This window comes from Pleurodeles waltl, chromosome 1_2 (assembly GCF_031143425.1).
Source record: "Pleurodeles waltl isolate 20211129_DDA chromosome 1_2, aPleWal1.hap1.20221129, whole genome shotgun sequence".
Taxonomy (NCBI): Eukaryota; Metazoa; Chordata; class Amphibia; order Caudata; family Salamandridae; genus Pleurodeles; species Pleurodeles waltl.
The window spans coordinates 1,124,085,464-1,124,102,536 of NC_090437.1; the positions used below are offsets into that span (position 1 = coordinate 1,124,085,464).

At 43.0% G+C, this 17,073-nt stretch overlaps 1 protein-coding gene across 20 annotated transcripts in view; it reads left to right on the forward strand.

Annotated features, from left to right (window-relative positions):
- Positions 1-17,073, forward strand: part of PROM1 (prominin 1) — a 616,480-nt gene that overhangs the window by 374,456 nt on the left and 224,951 nt on the right. For all 20 annotated transcript variants that reach the window (XM_069202406.1, XM_069202442.1, XM_069202511.1 and 17 more), the window contains 2 exons: positions 6,167-6,230; positions 16,335-16,494. In XM_069202406.1, coding sequence (XP_069058507.1) covers positions 6,167-6,230; positions 16,335-16,494 — 224 coding nt within the window. The remainder of the gene's footprint in view (positions 1-6,166; positions 6,231-16,334; positions 16,495-17,073) is intronic.

Consider the following 17,073-nt stretch of genomic DNA (forward strand, 5'->3'; position numbering starts at 1 on the left):
ACAGCAAAGCAACAGGCAGAGTGGCAGTCCCTCCTACAGCATCCAGCTCTTCTTCCTGGCAGAATGTCCTCAGTCCAGGAGTGTTCTGAAGTTGTGATCTCAGAGGCCCAAAACTGTTAGAAATGGGGTCTTTGATTGGCAGTCAGGTTACCCCCGTCCAAGTAAGGACCCTCACTCTACTCAGGGTAAAAGAGAATCACCCTCAGCTAACCCCTGCGTACCCCCTTGGTAGCTTGGCACGAGCAGTAGGCTTAACTTCAGAGTGCTATGTGTAAAGTATTTGTACCAACACACACAGTAACCTAATTAAAACACTACAAAATGATACTACACAGGTTTAGAAAAATTTAGAATATTTATCTAAACAAAACAAGACCAATACGACAAAAATCGACAATATACAAGTCAAGCTATCAATTAAAAAGCAAAAAGAGTTTTTCATGTAGTTTTAAACACACACTAATACTGTTAGCATGAAAATGTACCTTGGGTGCGTAAAAAATAACCCTGCACGGGCGAGTGTGCGTCAAAAAGGGCTTGCGATGAGTCGATTTCACTCACGAGCGAGACCTTGCGTTGTTTCTCCTTTGGTCGGGTCAGGTCGCGTTGTTTCTTCTCTCTGCAGGAGAGCGATGCGTCAATCCGGTCAGCACTCTCGGGCCCGGGCAGGCCTTGCGGTGTTTCTACACGCCCAGCGGTACTTGCATCAGAAATCCAGCCGCACGATGATCCAAAAATCACGCTGCGCGGGTTGCGATCTCACCAGCCTCCATCAGTGATGCTGCGCGTTGTTTCTCCAGCTCCGTGTGTTGATTCTTCGGTCGCGTTGCAGGCGAGCATCGACTGCGAAGCCGGTGCTGCGTCAATTTTTCAGCCGCAGATCGGAGTTGCGTCATTCTTTTTCCCACATGGCGTTCTGTGCGTGGATTTCTTCCTCTTAGGCTGCCTGCTTCTCCTTTCAGGGTCTCAGGAACTGTATGGGCACCACTTTGCAGAGTAGGAGTCTCTCCAGAGACTTCCAGGTGTTGGCAGAGAGAAGTCTTTGCTGTCCATGAGACTTCAAACAACAGGAGGCAAGCTTTAAATCAAGCCCTTGGAGATCTACAGAAGATGGAAGGCACACAAAGTCCAGTCTTTGCCCTCTTACTCTGGCAGAAGCAGCAACTGCAGGATAGCTCCACAAAGCAAAGTCACAGGCAGCTCTTCTTCCTCAGCTCTTGAGCTTTTCTCCAGGCAGAGGTTCCTCTTGGTTTCCACAAGTGTTCTAAAGTCTGTGGTTTTGGGTGCCCTTCTTATACCCAATTTCTCCTTAGAAGTAGGCCTACTTCAAAGCAAAGTCTCTCTTGAATGTGAAATCCTGCCTTGCCCAGGCCAGGCCCCAGACACTCACCAGGGGCTTGGAGACTGCATTGTGTGAGGGCAGGCACAGCCCTTTCAGGTGTGAGTGACCACTCCTCTCCTCCCTCCTAGCACAGATGCCTCATCAGGAAATGCAGACTACACCCCAGCTCCCTTTGTGTCACTGTCTAGTGTGAGGTGCAACCAGCCCAACTGTAAAACTGACCCAGACAGGGAATCCACAAACAGGCAGAGTCACAGAAATGGTATAGGCAAGAAAATGCTCACTCTCTAAAAGTGGCATTTTCAAACACACAGTCTTAAAATCAACTTTACTAAAAGATGTATTTTTAAATTGTGAGCTCAGAAACCCCAAACTCCACATGTCCATCCGCTCCCAAAGGCAATATACACTTTAATCATATTTATAGGTAGCCCTCATGTTAACCTATAAGAGGGACAGGCCTTACAACAGTGAAAAACGAATTTAGCAATATTTCACTGTCAGGACATATATTGCACATTACTGAATGTCCTACCTTAAGCATACACTGCACCCTGCCCATGGGGCTACCTAGGGCCTAACTTAGGGTTGCCTTACATGAAAGAAAAGGGAAGGTTTAGACCTGGCAAGTGGGTACACTTGCCAAGTCGAATTTACAGCTAGAAACTGCACACACAGACACTGCAATGGCAGGTCTGAGACATGATTACAGAGCTACATAGGTGGGTAGCATAACCAGTGCTGCAGGCCCACTAGCAGCATTTGATTTACAGTCCCTGGCATCTCTAGTGCACTTTACTACGGACTTACTAGTAAATCAGATATGCCAATCATGGATAAATCAATCCGCAATACAATTCACACAGAGAGCATATGCACTTTAGCACTGGTTAGCAGTGGTAAAGTGCTCAGTGTTCAAAAACCAACAACAACAGGTCAGGAAAAATAGGAGGCAGGAGGTAAAAAGATTGGGGATGACCCTGCAAAAGGGCAGAAGTCCAACAAAAAACCTATACTCATTTTTGCCTTTGAAGTAGGCAAACTTCAAAGGAAAGTCTTTGCTGTACACACGACCCTGCTTTTCCTGCCGTGGCCTCAGACACACTCCAGGGGGTTGGAGACTGCCTTGTGCAAGTATCTGCTCCCCCCACCACTCTAGCCCAGAAAGACCCATCAGGATATGCAGGGCACACCTCAGCTCCCTTTGAGTGACTGTCCATAGTGAATTTGCAAACAGCCCAACTGTCATCCTGACCCAGACTTTTATTCCACAGCCAGGCAGAGGCACGGAATGGTTAAACAAGAAAATGCCCACTTTCAAAAAGTGCCATTTACAAACTTACAATTTGGAAACCAACTTCAACAAAAGATGTATTTTCAAATTGTGAGGTCAGAGACCCCAAACTCCAGATCTCTAACTGCTCCCAATGGGAAATTACACTATAAAGATATTTCAAGGCAATCCCCATGTTAACCTATGGGAGAGATAGGCTTTGCAATAGGGAAAAACAAATGTAGCAGTATTTCACTATCAGGACACGTAAACCACAAAATACATGTCCCACCTTTCAAATACACTGCACTCTGCCCATGGGGCTGCCCAGGGCCTAACTTAGGGTGACTTACATGTAGTGAAAGGGCAGGTTTGGGCCTGGCAAGTGGGTACTCTTGCCAGGTCGAACTGGCAGCTCCAAACTGCCCACACAGACACTGCAGTGGCAGGTCGGAGGCATGTTTACAGAGCTACTCATGTGGGAGGCACAATCAGAGCTGCAGACCGACTGTTAGCATTTGATTTACAGGCCTATACACACACTGTGCACTGTTTCAGGGGCTTACTAGAAAATCAAATATGCCAGTCATGGATACACCAATTACTAATACAATATAGACACAGAGCACTTGCTCTTTAGCACAGGTCAGCAGTAATAAAGTGCCCAGAGTCATAAAGCCAGCAAAAACGAACTTCAGCATAGGATCAAAATAGAAGGTAGGAAGCCAAAAAGACAGGGGGAACCATGCCAAGAGCTGACAGGTCTAACACTCATGAAGTGAAATTAGGCTTTGAGAAGGGTCAGGTACCGGACAGATTATTCAATGTATATCGTTCTACCTGGCCAGCAGAACATTCTTCAGAGAGAACCAGAGGTGCTGCATGTACTGCACAAAACGGTCTCTATCGCTGGCAGTTTGCAGTTCGTTGACAGCTTGTTCACTGCCTTCCTCCTTAATTTTCATCTGTGACATGTAGGAGATTTCCACTGCAGTTCGCTTACTGCATCATGAAAAATATTATTTCATGGCCCTAGCCACCTGTGCCAATTGCTTGTGCTGTGTTAGAAAAGCTAGCATTGCCGTCTTCCCTGGCTGCCTGTCAATAATACTTGGTGAAAACATTTTCACTAAAAACTGTACAGAAATAAAGCAACATGGCATTGCCAGTTCTTGTTTTCTTGTACAATGTGAATGGAATAGGTGAGCAGAGTGTGTATTTGGTTTTGCATGCCAAACAAGCTGTTATGGTAAGTGGAATGAACTGTTGTAAAATTTCAAAGCATAGCCTCCAAGTTATTTTCTGTCATGCATGACTCCTTCAGGAAGTCCTGTCTTTTTACCCAGCAACTCTTTGTATGTTGGGATTGTTTGCATCTGTTTACAATCTTAAACATCTACCACTGTATGCTGGTGCCTGAAAAGCCAGGCAGAGCTGAAGGGGTTATTAATGACCATGAAACACTTGACAACAATGTAAAAAGTGTATAAAAAATCTAGTTTCAGTGTGTGATTTTTACCCTTTTTATTTGGAAACAATCATAGGTTAATCAGTGCAGTGGTGAAAGAATGGAGGTTATATTTCATATGCTGGAATTAGAATCCCAGTGCTATTAGGTAATCTTAATCTACCAGAATGAGAGCCCTATAGGTTGTGGTTCCTATGTTACAGCAGTATCCACAAACCCCAGCCGCTTTGGTCATGTTAACAGCTGAACATGTTTTGAATTTATAAGATAAAAGAAATCCCTATTGCTAGAACCTCTGTTCCCCAAGCAAGGTCCATGCTTTGCTAAGCTTTCATCAGCCCTCCAACTCAAATATTGTTGGGTATTGGCCCCCAGTCCTACAGAATTTGGCACACATGGTGGAAATTCCTCACTTGTCAAAAAAGTGCACTAGTGACAGGGCCTTTTGGTTCTCCTAGGGAGTCTCTCTAAGGGAACCTTTGGAACAACCTAGCTGCCAGCATCTGAGAGTATGATGAACCCAGAAAATGGTGTAAATTCTGCAAAAGCTGTTTTTACTCTCAGTAGACTTTTAGAACCTGTGTTGTCTCACTGTTGTACAGCACAAAAGCACAATAGCAGAAAAGTCAGCACCGCACCTCACTACAAGAAAACAACTGCACTCCACAAATACCTACACTTTAACACCTCAAGAAATCAGATTTCATAACACAATGAAAATGAGTGTTTGCACTAAGCACTGCCTTACTTACCACCAGGATCATGAAATACCCCCAGAAAAATAGCTTTGTGATCCGGCCCTCAATGAAAGAGTGCAAGTGTATTTATTAGTGCTATTTTATTCACATATTTCAGGACCATGAAGCACAATCGGATGGATCGAATTCCAGACCTGAGCGTGGTCAACAAATCAAATTTATTCAATAGTATTTGAAACACATTATACTCCCCCAAAAAGACAGAGAATACTTTAGTTTCAAACTATCAAGATTTATTAAACGTTAATAGTTTACAGAAGGCAAAAATCAGGTTAGCATTTATCAATAATCAAAATGTGTATGTTTCACTTCATATGCCATTCAATTCAATCAAAATTATATAAAGCAGAGGACGAACCAGCATATGGTCACCTCAAAGGGAAGGGCAAAAGGGAAGTCAAGTCTCTCTCTAAGAGAATACTCTAAACCTCTTTCTCTGCTCATTATCTAAGCACAAGTCTGAGTCAAACATCTTAATTTAGCTAATCAATATATTAAACAAAAATGCAAATATTTTACACATGCATGCAGTACTAATAAGACTGTCCAGTCAGGTTAAAGCAAAATGATACACATGTATGCTCTTTAATTTCTCATAGTTTTCTCACTAATAAGCTCTCTCTCTGTGCCCTTCAAACTTACAGTAACTGTAATTATAAGGTACATGGAGGCTTCACACTGCAGGTGTCTTCTTAAATGTGCTGTTAATTAAAACATTCAGTGATTATCACAAAGAAAAGAAAACATTTCTTCACATGGAACGGAAGGAAAAGAACAAAAGAACATTGCGTCGGACAATTAGAACTCCAGCCTGCTTAGAAATAAAATGTTCACGTCTTACAAAGCAAATGTGGAAACCAGCATTGCTCATTTTAAATTCAGCCTACATTAACTATAGTCAGTCTAAATATGATTAAAAATAGTTTTCTTCAACAAATAGCAATTGCGGGTCTATACGTTACGGTCATGTTAATATTAAACAGTTAATATCAAAAACTTTAAAACTTTTCCAAACTTCAAGCACTTTCTTCCGCTCAATTCCAGGAAGAGAAAAGAGGATAGTTCTGGGGAGATTTATTTTTGGATTTCGAGATTTAAAATGATCATCAATTTGCCTTTTCAAAAATGTTTGTTTAAATGTACGTTTGTAAATGTTATTATTTTTACTACAGGTTATCAGCCTCCCCATCCACACTTATTATTCACATGCTTGCAACCTGCTTTCAAGTGCACTAGCAACTCTACTAAATATTGAAGCTGTTTGTGATCTTAAAAGTACAAACGTTGTTAAAACAATCAACATTTCAACATCTTTTGTATTTTAGGGGTATGCAGCTTTTAACAATACTCCCGAACTAGTGCAAAACCAAACAAGGAATATTGAATCAGGTATGGAAAATAAACCATTTTTTGAATACATGGCATACATGGCCCAATGTGTCTGTCCTCCCCTCTACATCTTTTTGTTTGTTTAATTGTTTTGATACACAGAATGACAAGATGAGGTCTAAGAATATTTCTCTCTGTACCTTGGATTACTAAGAGGGTCATTCAAAAGACCGCGGGGGCCATTCTGACTTTCCCGCTGGGTCGGCGGGCGCCGGACCAGCGGGAAAGGGCCTGCAACACAGAAACCGGCTCCGAATGGAGCCGGCAGTGTTGCAGGTGTGCGACGGGTGCAGTAGCACCCGTCGCGATTTTCACTGTCTGCTATGCAGACAGTGAAAATCATGCTGGGGCCCTGTTAGGGGGCCCCTGCACTGCCCATGCCAGTGGCATGGGCAGTGCAGGGGCCCCCAGGGGCCCCACGACACCTGTTCCCGGCATCCTGTTCCTGGCGGTAAAAACCGCCAGAAACAGGCTGGCGGGAAGGGGGTCGGAATCCCCATGGCGGCGCTGCTTGCAGCGCCGCCATGGAGGATTCTCCCACCCGGGGGAAATCCGGCGGGAAACCGCCGGACCCGGCTGGGCGACCGCGGCTGTACCGCCGCGGTCAGAATGCCAAATGAAGCACCGCCAGCCTGTTGGCGGTGCTTCCGTCGACATCCACCCTGGCGGTCTATGACCGCCAGGGTTGGAATGAGGGCCTAAGTTCTGTCACCTTTCTTTTGGAACATTCTCTCCAGTTGTATTCTCTACGCCTGACATTTATGATGGTCTGGGAACGGTTGCAAATAGTTTAATTATTTTTACAGCTGTCTAGAGGTTGCAATGTTTTTTATTACTTAGAATAAAGCTTCGTAGGCAATGAAGATCCCAAGCATTACTTTATACAAGTGTTTTTACCTACACTGTACTGCACCACATTTAAATTGGCTGATATTTATTAGATTTTATGTCCAGAGAATCTTAGCAGTATTTGTCTTGGTAAAATATGAAGTGCACGTAATGTGAAATGGTTATTGTTTGATGGGCACTGAAATATTCCAGATATGCCACATCCCAGAAAAGGTGGTTATCATATAGCTGCTGTAAATACGAATTAATTTATGTTCAATTTTGGACAAAAATTGATGCTTGTATTTAACTGGCTGCATCAGGGCCCGGATACCCAATATCCCTTGAAGAAACCTAAATGACAAATACCGATAGTGGTACAACATCAAACATTACGGCCCTGTGACTGAGATTATCTAGTGTGCTATAAGAAATCTAAATGACAAATACCAATTGCAGTATGGCAGAAGAGGAAAATATTGAAATCCTCTCCCATGGCTTCAAATTGGTGGCACATTTCCCACCAGAGGGCTGGGGTGTCTTTACAAGTGATGACACTGGATCCGCATGTCTACTTTTTGCTTTATCTCTCCCCAGTGTTGTTCCTTCCAGAAAAAGGATTTACATATTTTAAGAGTAAAGAGATTTTACTAAGGCACTGCCAACTCCTACTAGGTTCAGGAACCTTTGAGTTCTCTGTCATGGTTTCAGGGTTCAGCTGCTGTGCAGAACACAGAATTAGTAAGTAACCTGATTGAGGCACAATAGGATTAACGGGAAATCTGACTTTAAATTCGGTACTCTGCACCTATTGACACATGCCTTGGTACCTCATTTTAAATGTTCTCATTTTAAATCTGCTGCTTCACCCTTAATGGGTAAAGATCAGTGCTACATATTTGTCCTAAAATAACAGGAATTGACAATCAGCTGCTGTGGCAACCAATTATTTACTATAATTCATTGAGAAAAGCGAGACCCATAGCCATAGGAACAGGGTTATAAACTGCAGGGATATAAGTACAGAGCTTTATAGAGTCTAAGAATAGAACTTCATAAGAGATCCAAACTCAAGCGAAGTGGGAAGATACTCAGTCAGCCTCCAAATCTTTACCACAAGGAGGCAGTTGAACAGTATATTGCAAAATCTGAAGCCCTGGTGGACACTGTCAGCTTGAAAAAGGACAAATTGTCTATGTTTTTATAAATCCCAGGACGACCTATCTGCTGAAACCACTACTTTGGAAGCAATCAAAAACTCTTAAACTATGGTAGGGAATGAGATCAGAGAGTTACTCCGAATCATGAGCAAGTGTAAGACAAAGATGGGAAACTAGGTAAGGCTACGGGAGCAAACCTTGGAAGAAAGAAACACTTGAGGTATAATAATGACATTACATGGAACAAGCACTGACAAAACTAGTGGGTCTCTCTCCAAAAGTCTCAGGCATTGGCTTTGCAAATTCTTTTTCCCAATTGCATACAATCACATTTATTCACATTCATGCACACACTTGGTTGGCAATCTTGCAGTAGGTTTCCTATTAAGAAATTCTACTCCTAGTTGTACACCGAAGCACATACACACATTATGATGCATGCGCATGTGTGCTTTGTGATGCATGTATTGTGACACTAGTGCTGTGCATGCCTTGTGACGTGCATTTGCCTATGTTGTGATGCATAGCAGCCTTTTTTAATTTACTGTTGTAATGTGGTTGGTGGCCGTGTTAGAATGATAAATTAAAATATAAAAAAGTTAAATGCAAGTGATCTCAAAGCAAAAGGAAATAAGTAGCCCCGGCAACACTTTGCAACTGCCAAGCCCTCATAAAAATAAATAAATAAAAAGTACATGGTGAGCTGGATGGAAAGAGGGACGGGAAGGAGCTGGGGTGAGGGGAGTTAAAAGGGAAATCATGGAAGGGAGGGAGAGATGAAAATAAAGGTTGTGGTAGCAAGGAAACAGAACCTGCTCCATTGTTTGCTGAATACAAATCAGACATGCATTGGGTCAGTTTAACGTTTCTATGGTAAATGAAATTAGGCCTGACATGAGTAGAAGATCAAATCTTTTTGTTTGCTTCCATGCAGCTGGACTGACTTTAGGAGAGAAAATAATGGCAAGTACTAGAATGCAACAACATGCAAGACAGCTGCCTACATTTCAGCACTAGCAAGCTGGGCTTTCTGTTTTTTGGGTAGGCCTAGCGCCCGCAAAAGGAAATGCTGTTGTTTGGAAAGTGCATAGCTGTGGATTTTGGCCTCTAGCTCAGCCGTCACCTAAGGAAACCTTACCAAACCTGCACATTTTTTTAAACTATACACCTAGGGGAATCCAAGATGGGGTGACCTGTGGGGCTCTGACCAGGTTCTGTTACCCAGAATACTTTGCGAACCTCAAAATTTGGCCAAAAAACCCACTTACATTTCGGTGACACAAAGTTCTGGACTCTGAGAGGAACCACAAATTTCCTTCAACCCAGCATTCCCCCAAATCTCCAGATAAAAATGGTACCTCACTTGTGTGGGTAGGCCTAGCGCCGCAAAAGGAAATGCCCCAAAACACAATGTGGACACATCACATTCTCCCAAAGAAAACAGACCTGTTTTTTGCAAAGTGCCTAGCTGTGGATTTTGGCCTCTAGCTCAGCCGAGACCTAGGGAAACCTACCAAACCTGCACATATTTGAAAACTAGATACCTAGTGGAATCCAAGATAGGGTGACTTGTACTCTCACCAGGTTCTGTTACCCAGAATCCTTTGCAAACCTCAAAATTTGGCCATACAACACTTTTTCCTCACACTTTGGTGACAGAAAGTTCTTGAATCTGAGAGGAGCCACAAATTTCCTTCCACCCAGCGTTCCCTCAAGTCTCCCAATAAAAATAGTACCTCACTTATGTGGGTAGGCCTAGCGCCCGCGACAGGAAATGCCCCAAAACAGAACATGGACACATCACATTTTCCCACAGAAAACAGAGCTGTTTTTTGGAAAGGGTCTAGCTGTAGATTTTGGCCTCTAGCCCAGCCGGCACCTAAGGAAACCTACCAAACCTGAGCATTTTTTAAAACTAGACACCTAGGTGAATCCAAGATGGGGTGACTTGTGGGGCTCTGACTAGGTTCTGTTACCCAGAATCCTTTGCAAACTTCAAAATTTGGCTAAAAAACGCATTTTCCTCACATTCCAGTGACACAAAGTTCTGGAATCTGAGAGGAGCCACAAATTTCCTTCCCCCAAGTCTCCCGATAAAAATGGTACCTCTCTTGTGTGGGTGGGGCAAGTGCCTGTGACAGGGAAGAGCCAAAAACATGTTGAAATTGAGGTGGAACCAAAGCGGGTCCAAAAGGGCAGTTTGGGGAAAAAAAAAAATTTAGGCTGACAAGTGCAGCAGAATTTTTATTAGTATAGATGAGACAATGCTGGGTGGTAGGAATGATGTGAATTCCTGCAGATTCCCGAAGGTTTCATCACAAAAATGTGGGAAAAATGTGTGATTTCCAGCAAAGTTGGTGGTTTGCATGGCATTGTGGGTAAGAAAATGGTGCCGGTGCATGTGAAGCACACCACCCTGGAATCACCCAGATGTTTAGTTTTTCAGATGTGTCTAGGTTTTGTGGATTTTTCTACATGGCAGTGTCCCAAAGTCCAAAAAGTGCAGCCCTCACCATTCCAAGTCGGACTATTTTGGGAGTTAGCAAGCGCTCGTGGCCCAAATGTAAACCCAAAACACAAAATAATCAAATGTCCTCTTGCTTGCCCTGGTATAAGATGTTTTAGTGGGCGGGGGAGAGCTGAAAGACTGTTACCCCCTTCAGTTGGGGTGGGGGCATAACCAGGGCCATACTGGTTGGTAGCCACCACCCCACTATTTTATATTTTTTTAATTCTCTGCCATCTAGTATGCTTTCTGCCCTCCCGGGGAGTGGATCTGGGGTAATTGCCCCACCTGCCCACCAGTGGGCGGAACAACTTTGACCCCATTTATTTGGGGTGGGGTATCGCCATACCCACTCCCTCTTATTTTGGAAAAAAATCTTTCCAAATATCTGGTGGGCTTTCTGCTCCCCTTGGGGGCAGATGGGCCTTCCAAAAATAGGCCGATTTGCCCCCAGGGCGGGCAGATATGGCCAATAGTATTGTGCCCCCCATGTGGAGTGACCCTTGCCCAAGGGGCTGCCCCCCAAACAAAACACACACATACATACCCACCAATCCCTGGTGCCTAAGTGGTTTCTGCACCCCCTGGGGCAGATCGGCCTAATAGAAATAGGCAGATCTGCCCCTAAGTGGAGCAGAAATGGCCTAAAATAAATTTGTCCCCAGTGAGCGACCCTTGCCTAAGGGGTCGCTCCCCACATACACAAAACAACAAAAAAACAAATAAAATGATCCCTGGTGTCTAGCGGTTTCTAATTATAATAGGCAGATGGGCAGAAATGGCCTAAAAATAAATTGCCCCCCCTGGGGAGCGGCCCTTGCCCAAGGGGCACTCCCCTTTTGATATAAACAAAAAATCTAAAACAATTCCCTGGTGTCTAGTAGCATTTCTGCTGCCCAATCGCATCGCAATTAGCCTCCAGCGCGGTGGGGGCAGCCTCTGATGAGCTCAGCACGCGATCGCGTACTGTTGTCATCAGACGCCATGGGGAGTTTGGGGGTGGGGGTGGGAGGGGAAGCGATTCCCCTTCCATCCCTGCCCAGGGGGAAGGAGGTGCCAGGCCCCATGGGCCCCTAGATGGACATAACAGTTACGTCCTGGGCACTCGAGCAGTGCTGCCCAGGACGTAACCGTTACATCCAGGGCACCCTAGGGGTCAACACATATAATCATTACTTATAAGTGTGCACACTTTATTTTACACTTAAATTTAGTGAAAATAGTTATTTATATGTTTTTTAATAAATATAGTTAGAATATGTGTGTTTTAACATTGACATGAGTTTGCCTAGGTGCCTGACTTCACCTTAAAGACATTCCATTCCTGATTGCTGTGGATAACTCTCTTTTTGTTTCAGGCACAGGAGTCACTGTGTTCTCATTAAAATGTATTTCCTGTTAGCTTAATACATGAAGGTCATGTTTTATTGCAATTTATTGGTTGAATGATTATCATCAGGACCTGCACAGAACGGGAGGCAGAGCTGGTGAATACTTCTTTGTGAGATATTGTGAAGGCCAGAATGATGGAAGGATCTCACTCCCTTGAGACCCAATGCTCTATACATTTCTTTTCATAGGAAGGGCCCAGTCAGTCAGCATGGCACCGTACATCTTGAACATCTGTGAGATTTCCCCAAGGTGCCTTACTGAGCCAGACCTCTTCACCACTTACATGATTCCTCTAGCCAGCATCATCTGCTCTCATAACTTCAATATCCTCTCCTACGCTGACGACATGCAACTCATTCTCTCCTTCGTGGACAAGATGCCCAGTACCCGTATCAAGTTCAGTGCCTGCATAACTGAAATTGCGCTCTGTATGAAGACAAACTGTCTAAAGCTAAATACCGACAAGACCGAAATCGTCATCCTTGGGAAGAGCACATAACCATGGGAGACCACCTGGTGGGCAACAGAGCTAGGACCAATACCCACCCATACCACCCATGCCAAGAACCTCAGGATCATCACCTACAGCAAACTTGACATGGCCTCCCTAGTCAGTGCCGTCACTGCCTCATGCTTCCATACCCTAAATATCCTGAGAAAGATTTTAAAATGGCTCCCAACCAGCACCTGGAAATCTATCCCACGTCCTGGTCACCAGTAAAATGGACTACAGGAACACTCTCAATGCTGAGAGTAACAAAAGCATCACCAGAAAGCTGCAGAACGTTCAGAACTTGGCAGTCAGAATCACTCCTAACCTGCCATACCACACTCACACCACACCTGGAAGAGCTCCACTGGCTCCCCATTCACAAACAAGCATAATACAAACTCCTCACCCACATTTTCAAGGCACTACATAACACTGGCCCAACATACCTCAACAAGTGCATCTGCTTTCACAAACCCTCCAGGCACCTCAGCTCATCCGGACATGTACAAATCCCATCAGACGGAAAACCAGATCCAGCGATCGAGCCTGCAACTACACAAAAGAGCCTCCTTCTCACCTCTTGATTTCTCCAAGAAGCTGAGGACCTGGCTTTTCGAGTAGTCCCACTAGGCCCTAGGTGTGCCTAGACTCACTTCTGCTCAGATCGAGGATGTACTTTCGGAATACGCTCTAAAAATCTGCATAAGATAACACAGACTTACTTTCTAGAGGAAGTCCATTTTTCGTTTCCTTGATTAAAGCCTTCATTTAGTTCTCATTTTGATGCTATATTTGCTGATACCAGCTGCTTAAAATTCTTGGACTTACCCACACACTTTGCTTAGCAATAAATTTCTTCCCTTTTGGGAACAGATTTTTATTTCACTTTGCATATGCTGTCTTTAATAACGGGTATTTGCATTCGTAATTTGAATTGCCTGAATTATATTCACACATGATTTATTCCGATGACTACTAATTTATACTTAATTGATTTGATTTGGCACTGTAACTTTACTACTTTGCTAATTAACCTTTATAGTTTGCGAAATTACCCTTCTCTCTCGTTCCTGTGGGGCAAATTCTGCTTCACTGTCATTGATGTACTGCTGAATTTTTGATTTTAACCTCAGTTCGAGGTAAACGTTCATCTCAGTGGACATAGCAGAGATTGCAGTTTGCACCAAGTTTGTATGGTGCAAAAAGCATCCTTATCTCTCACGCTATCACAACAGCCACGTATCTTGAGCTTTTGTGCCCTGAACACTTCATTGCCCCCTCTGCCTTTCTAGGCCTGGACTCAGGTCCATGGAACCTTTGGTTACAAATTACATCTGTTTTGTGTCTCCTCCAAAAAGTTGTATGCTACCTAATACACAGAAATAATGTTCCCAGTCTTTATGATGCACCGGGTTCAGCATTTGATCTTTCTTTAAAAAAAAATGCATGCTGTACAATTTGAGGCCTGATTTAGAACTCTGTGGATGGGTTACTACATCACAGTGGTGACAGATATCGCGTTCATCAAAATCAAAATCCTATAGAACACAACGGAATTAAGATTTCAGCAGTGGTGTTATCCGTAGTGACAGAGTAACCTTTCCGATGAGTTCTAAGACTTTATATAACATCAGAAAACATGTCAGAAGGTTTACCATCATGTTATCTAAACATATATTTCACCACCCACACTTGGAGTTAGGTCAGCATAACATCAAACAAGTGAGCTAACGCCGGGAGTAATAACCCTGTGTGCAGTCATTCACACCTCAGTATAGCACATTTTTGGAAATCCATCAAACGCGCTATTCCTGGTGCCTGATTTTATCTCTGAAATAAGACTTGTTATGTCTGCCAGTGCAAAATAAAAGCTTCTCTGAGAGAATAGCAGTTATCAAGTGATACACATAATTCACATAAAAACAGAGACATGGAATACACAGGCATGGATCTGCTATTGCTCCTGTCACCGACCCACACCTTCTTCAACACCAGCTGCATCATTTACAAAGCCATAACAACCATCTGCCATCATAACCCTTGTTTATCTTGCAGACAAGCTTAGCACACCCACAGCCAGGGCACCATCAGACTGGAGACTGATAAGTGTAAAAAGGAAATAAATAAGCAGCAGGCCTTTTCTATCTATGTATTCAGGGTTTGAAAAAATCCCCATATCAAACATGAGAGCCCCAACACCGCTCCAATTTAGGAAAGAGTTGAAGATGAACCTCTTTAAAGAATGCTGCATCACAATGCATCAACCACCCAGAAACCAACTACCTTTCCTGTCACTCATTGACTTTATACTTCACTTTGACCCTGTAAAGTGCTTCGCTGTCTTTGGCTTGGTTTGTGCTATAAAAGTACAATGTACATGCATGCATACATGGATGTAAAATCACAGAAAGGGCCTCACGTTTAATGCCTTGGATTTCTTAGATCAGCCTAAAGCCTTTTGGGAGATGTAGTTCCCATTCACTTCAAAAGGACCACTGCAAAACATTCCACAATGCAATTGTTTAAAAATATCCATGGCTCTGGGGCGCCTCTTCAGAAACTGTAAAGTGAGACAAAGAAAGAGAGTCCAACACAAAGATTCTGCCTTTCTGGGAATATAGAAGAGAGCAGATTAGAGGTGAGTAAAATAATTCAATAGAGTATATGCTAATAATTATAAAAAACATTCTCATCTGCACACCATTTAAGCAACAGCGCGTGGCAACACCTGGCAGGATTTTACGTAGGATTTTTGTCAATGCATCACTAATATAGTTACAGACAGCATCAGCACAGAAACTGTAAGTCTGTCCACATGAATGCAGAAACAGTGCAGGTATTCCACGACTTTATTAGTGGGTTCGTCTTGTACCATAACATATTTCTATGTATTGTTTAATAAACTGTTATTAAGAAGTTGTGGTAAATGGTATCCCCCTCGCTGACTAATGTTCTTTTATGTTTTTTTACCCTTGTTGGTGGACCTGTACTGCAATTCTAAGCAGCTCTTCCTTGTAAGTTTGGCAAAGGTGTTCGCAGTATGTATAACACTGTCGTTGCATACTGTGTTTTTCATTTGCCTGAGACGTCAGAAAAGTCAGATATTTCTTGTACTGTAGAATGTAAAGCAGAACTTTTAATTGAGTGTGATCAGGATATCTTGTTTTACACGTTTATAATTTACTAGATCTGTGTATATTCGAGTTTTCTACCTGTTTATTAGAAAATCAAGATTAAAAATGCAAGATTTAGCAACCCGAATGTAGGGGAGCGGGGCTTTCATGCTGTAATAGGATTTAAGAAGCTGCTAAGCTTCTAATTGCCCACCGGCATTTTAAAAATTAAGTTTCAACTTGAATATCTGCCGACAGATCAGGACAAAATGCCAGAAATTCCAAGTGCTGCTGGAGGGCAGGAGCATGATGAAAACTGTCATCATCCGTATGAAAACACATCTATGGAAGAAGGAATGTCTGACTTTACATCTGCACTCATTAACATTGCTGCAAATGTGTGTCAAACCTGGATGTTGTGAAGCACCTTCTCTGTTGTATGGGAAGTGACCGGCTCACTGTGGTGCTGTGTTGTATCTATGGTACTATTCTGTTCCGGTCATGAGTCACCACATTGTATGTCTACAACTTAAATGTATGAGCCATCTGCACACGCAACTTCAGTTGTCCAAGATCCTATTTGTGTCAACATTGTGCCACTTCCTTTTGTAGATGTCAAAAGTGTTTTGGATTCAATTGGCGGGAATATATCTAACTTCTCCAAAGTGAGCCCAGTCCAGCATATACTCTCCAACGCAACCACCTTTGTCTCAAGGAGCGAAGCATACATTCGAGAGTATTTCCCTGTGGTAGAACAGTATGATTTTTACAGGTAGGCAATATTTCTCAATGTATGTAACCAACATATTTTCCAAGTTGTGACAAAATACTTAATATTTTTGTACTCTTCGGTCCATCAGTTCTAGCTTTGTGATGATTCGGGGGACACGTGCCGCTGTTACTCTAATGTCCACATCTTTGTTGTTCAGTTGCTTTCCTCCTTGGGGAATAGACACTATAGAGTACAGCAACACTCTACTATGTGTTCATGTCTTACTTACTGATTCATGTAAAAGCTTCTTGCTTCCTTTGAATCAAACTGTATATCAAATCAAGTGAAGCTAATTTCAAGCAATTGCAACATTTTTATAGTTGGAAAACATAAACTCTTGTTAAAGAGTTCAATTTGTATTTACCTGTCAGTTTTGTTTAGATCTTCGGCTGAGGTAGTAATCTCTATCCAAAGAGACAATCAGATAAGTACAATGGCTCAGAGATTAATCCGGTACATGGGTTCACGTGACATAAATGTTTACTATTGTGCTGCCAGCTGCATTTAGAGATCTTGGTTAAGGAGAAAAGGAAGTATAAATATCTGTACTATGTACTATGAGCATGGTTAATAGGATGA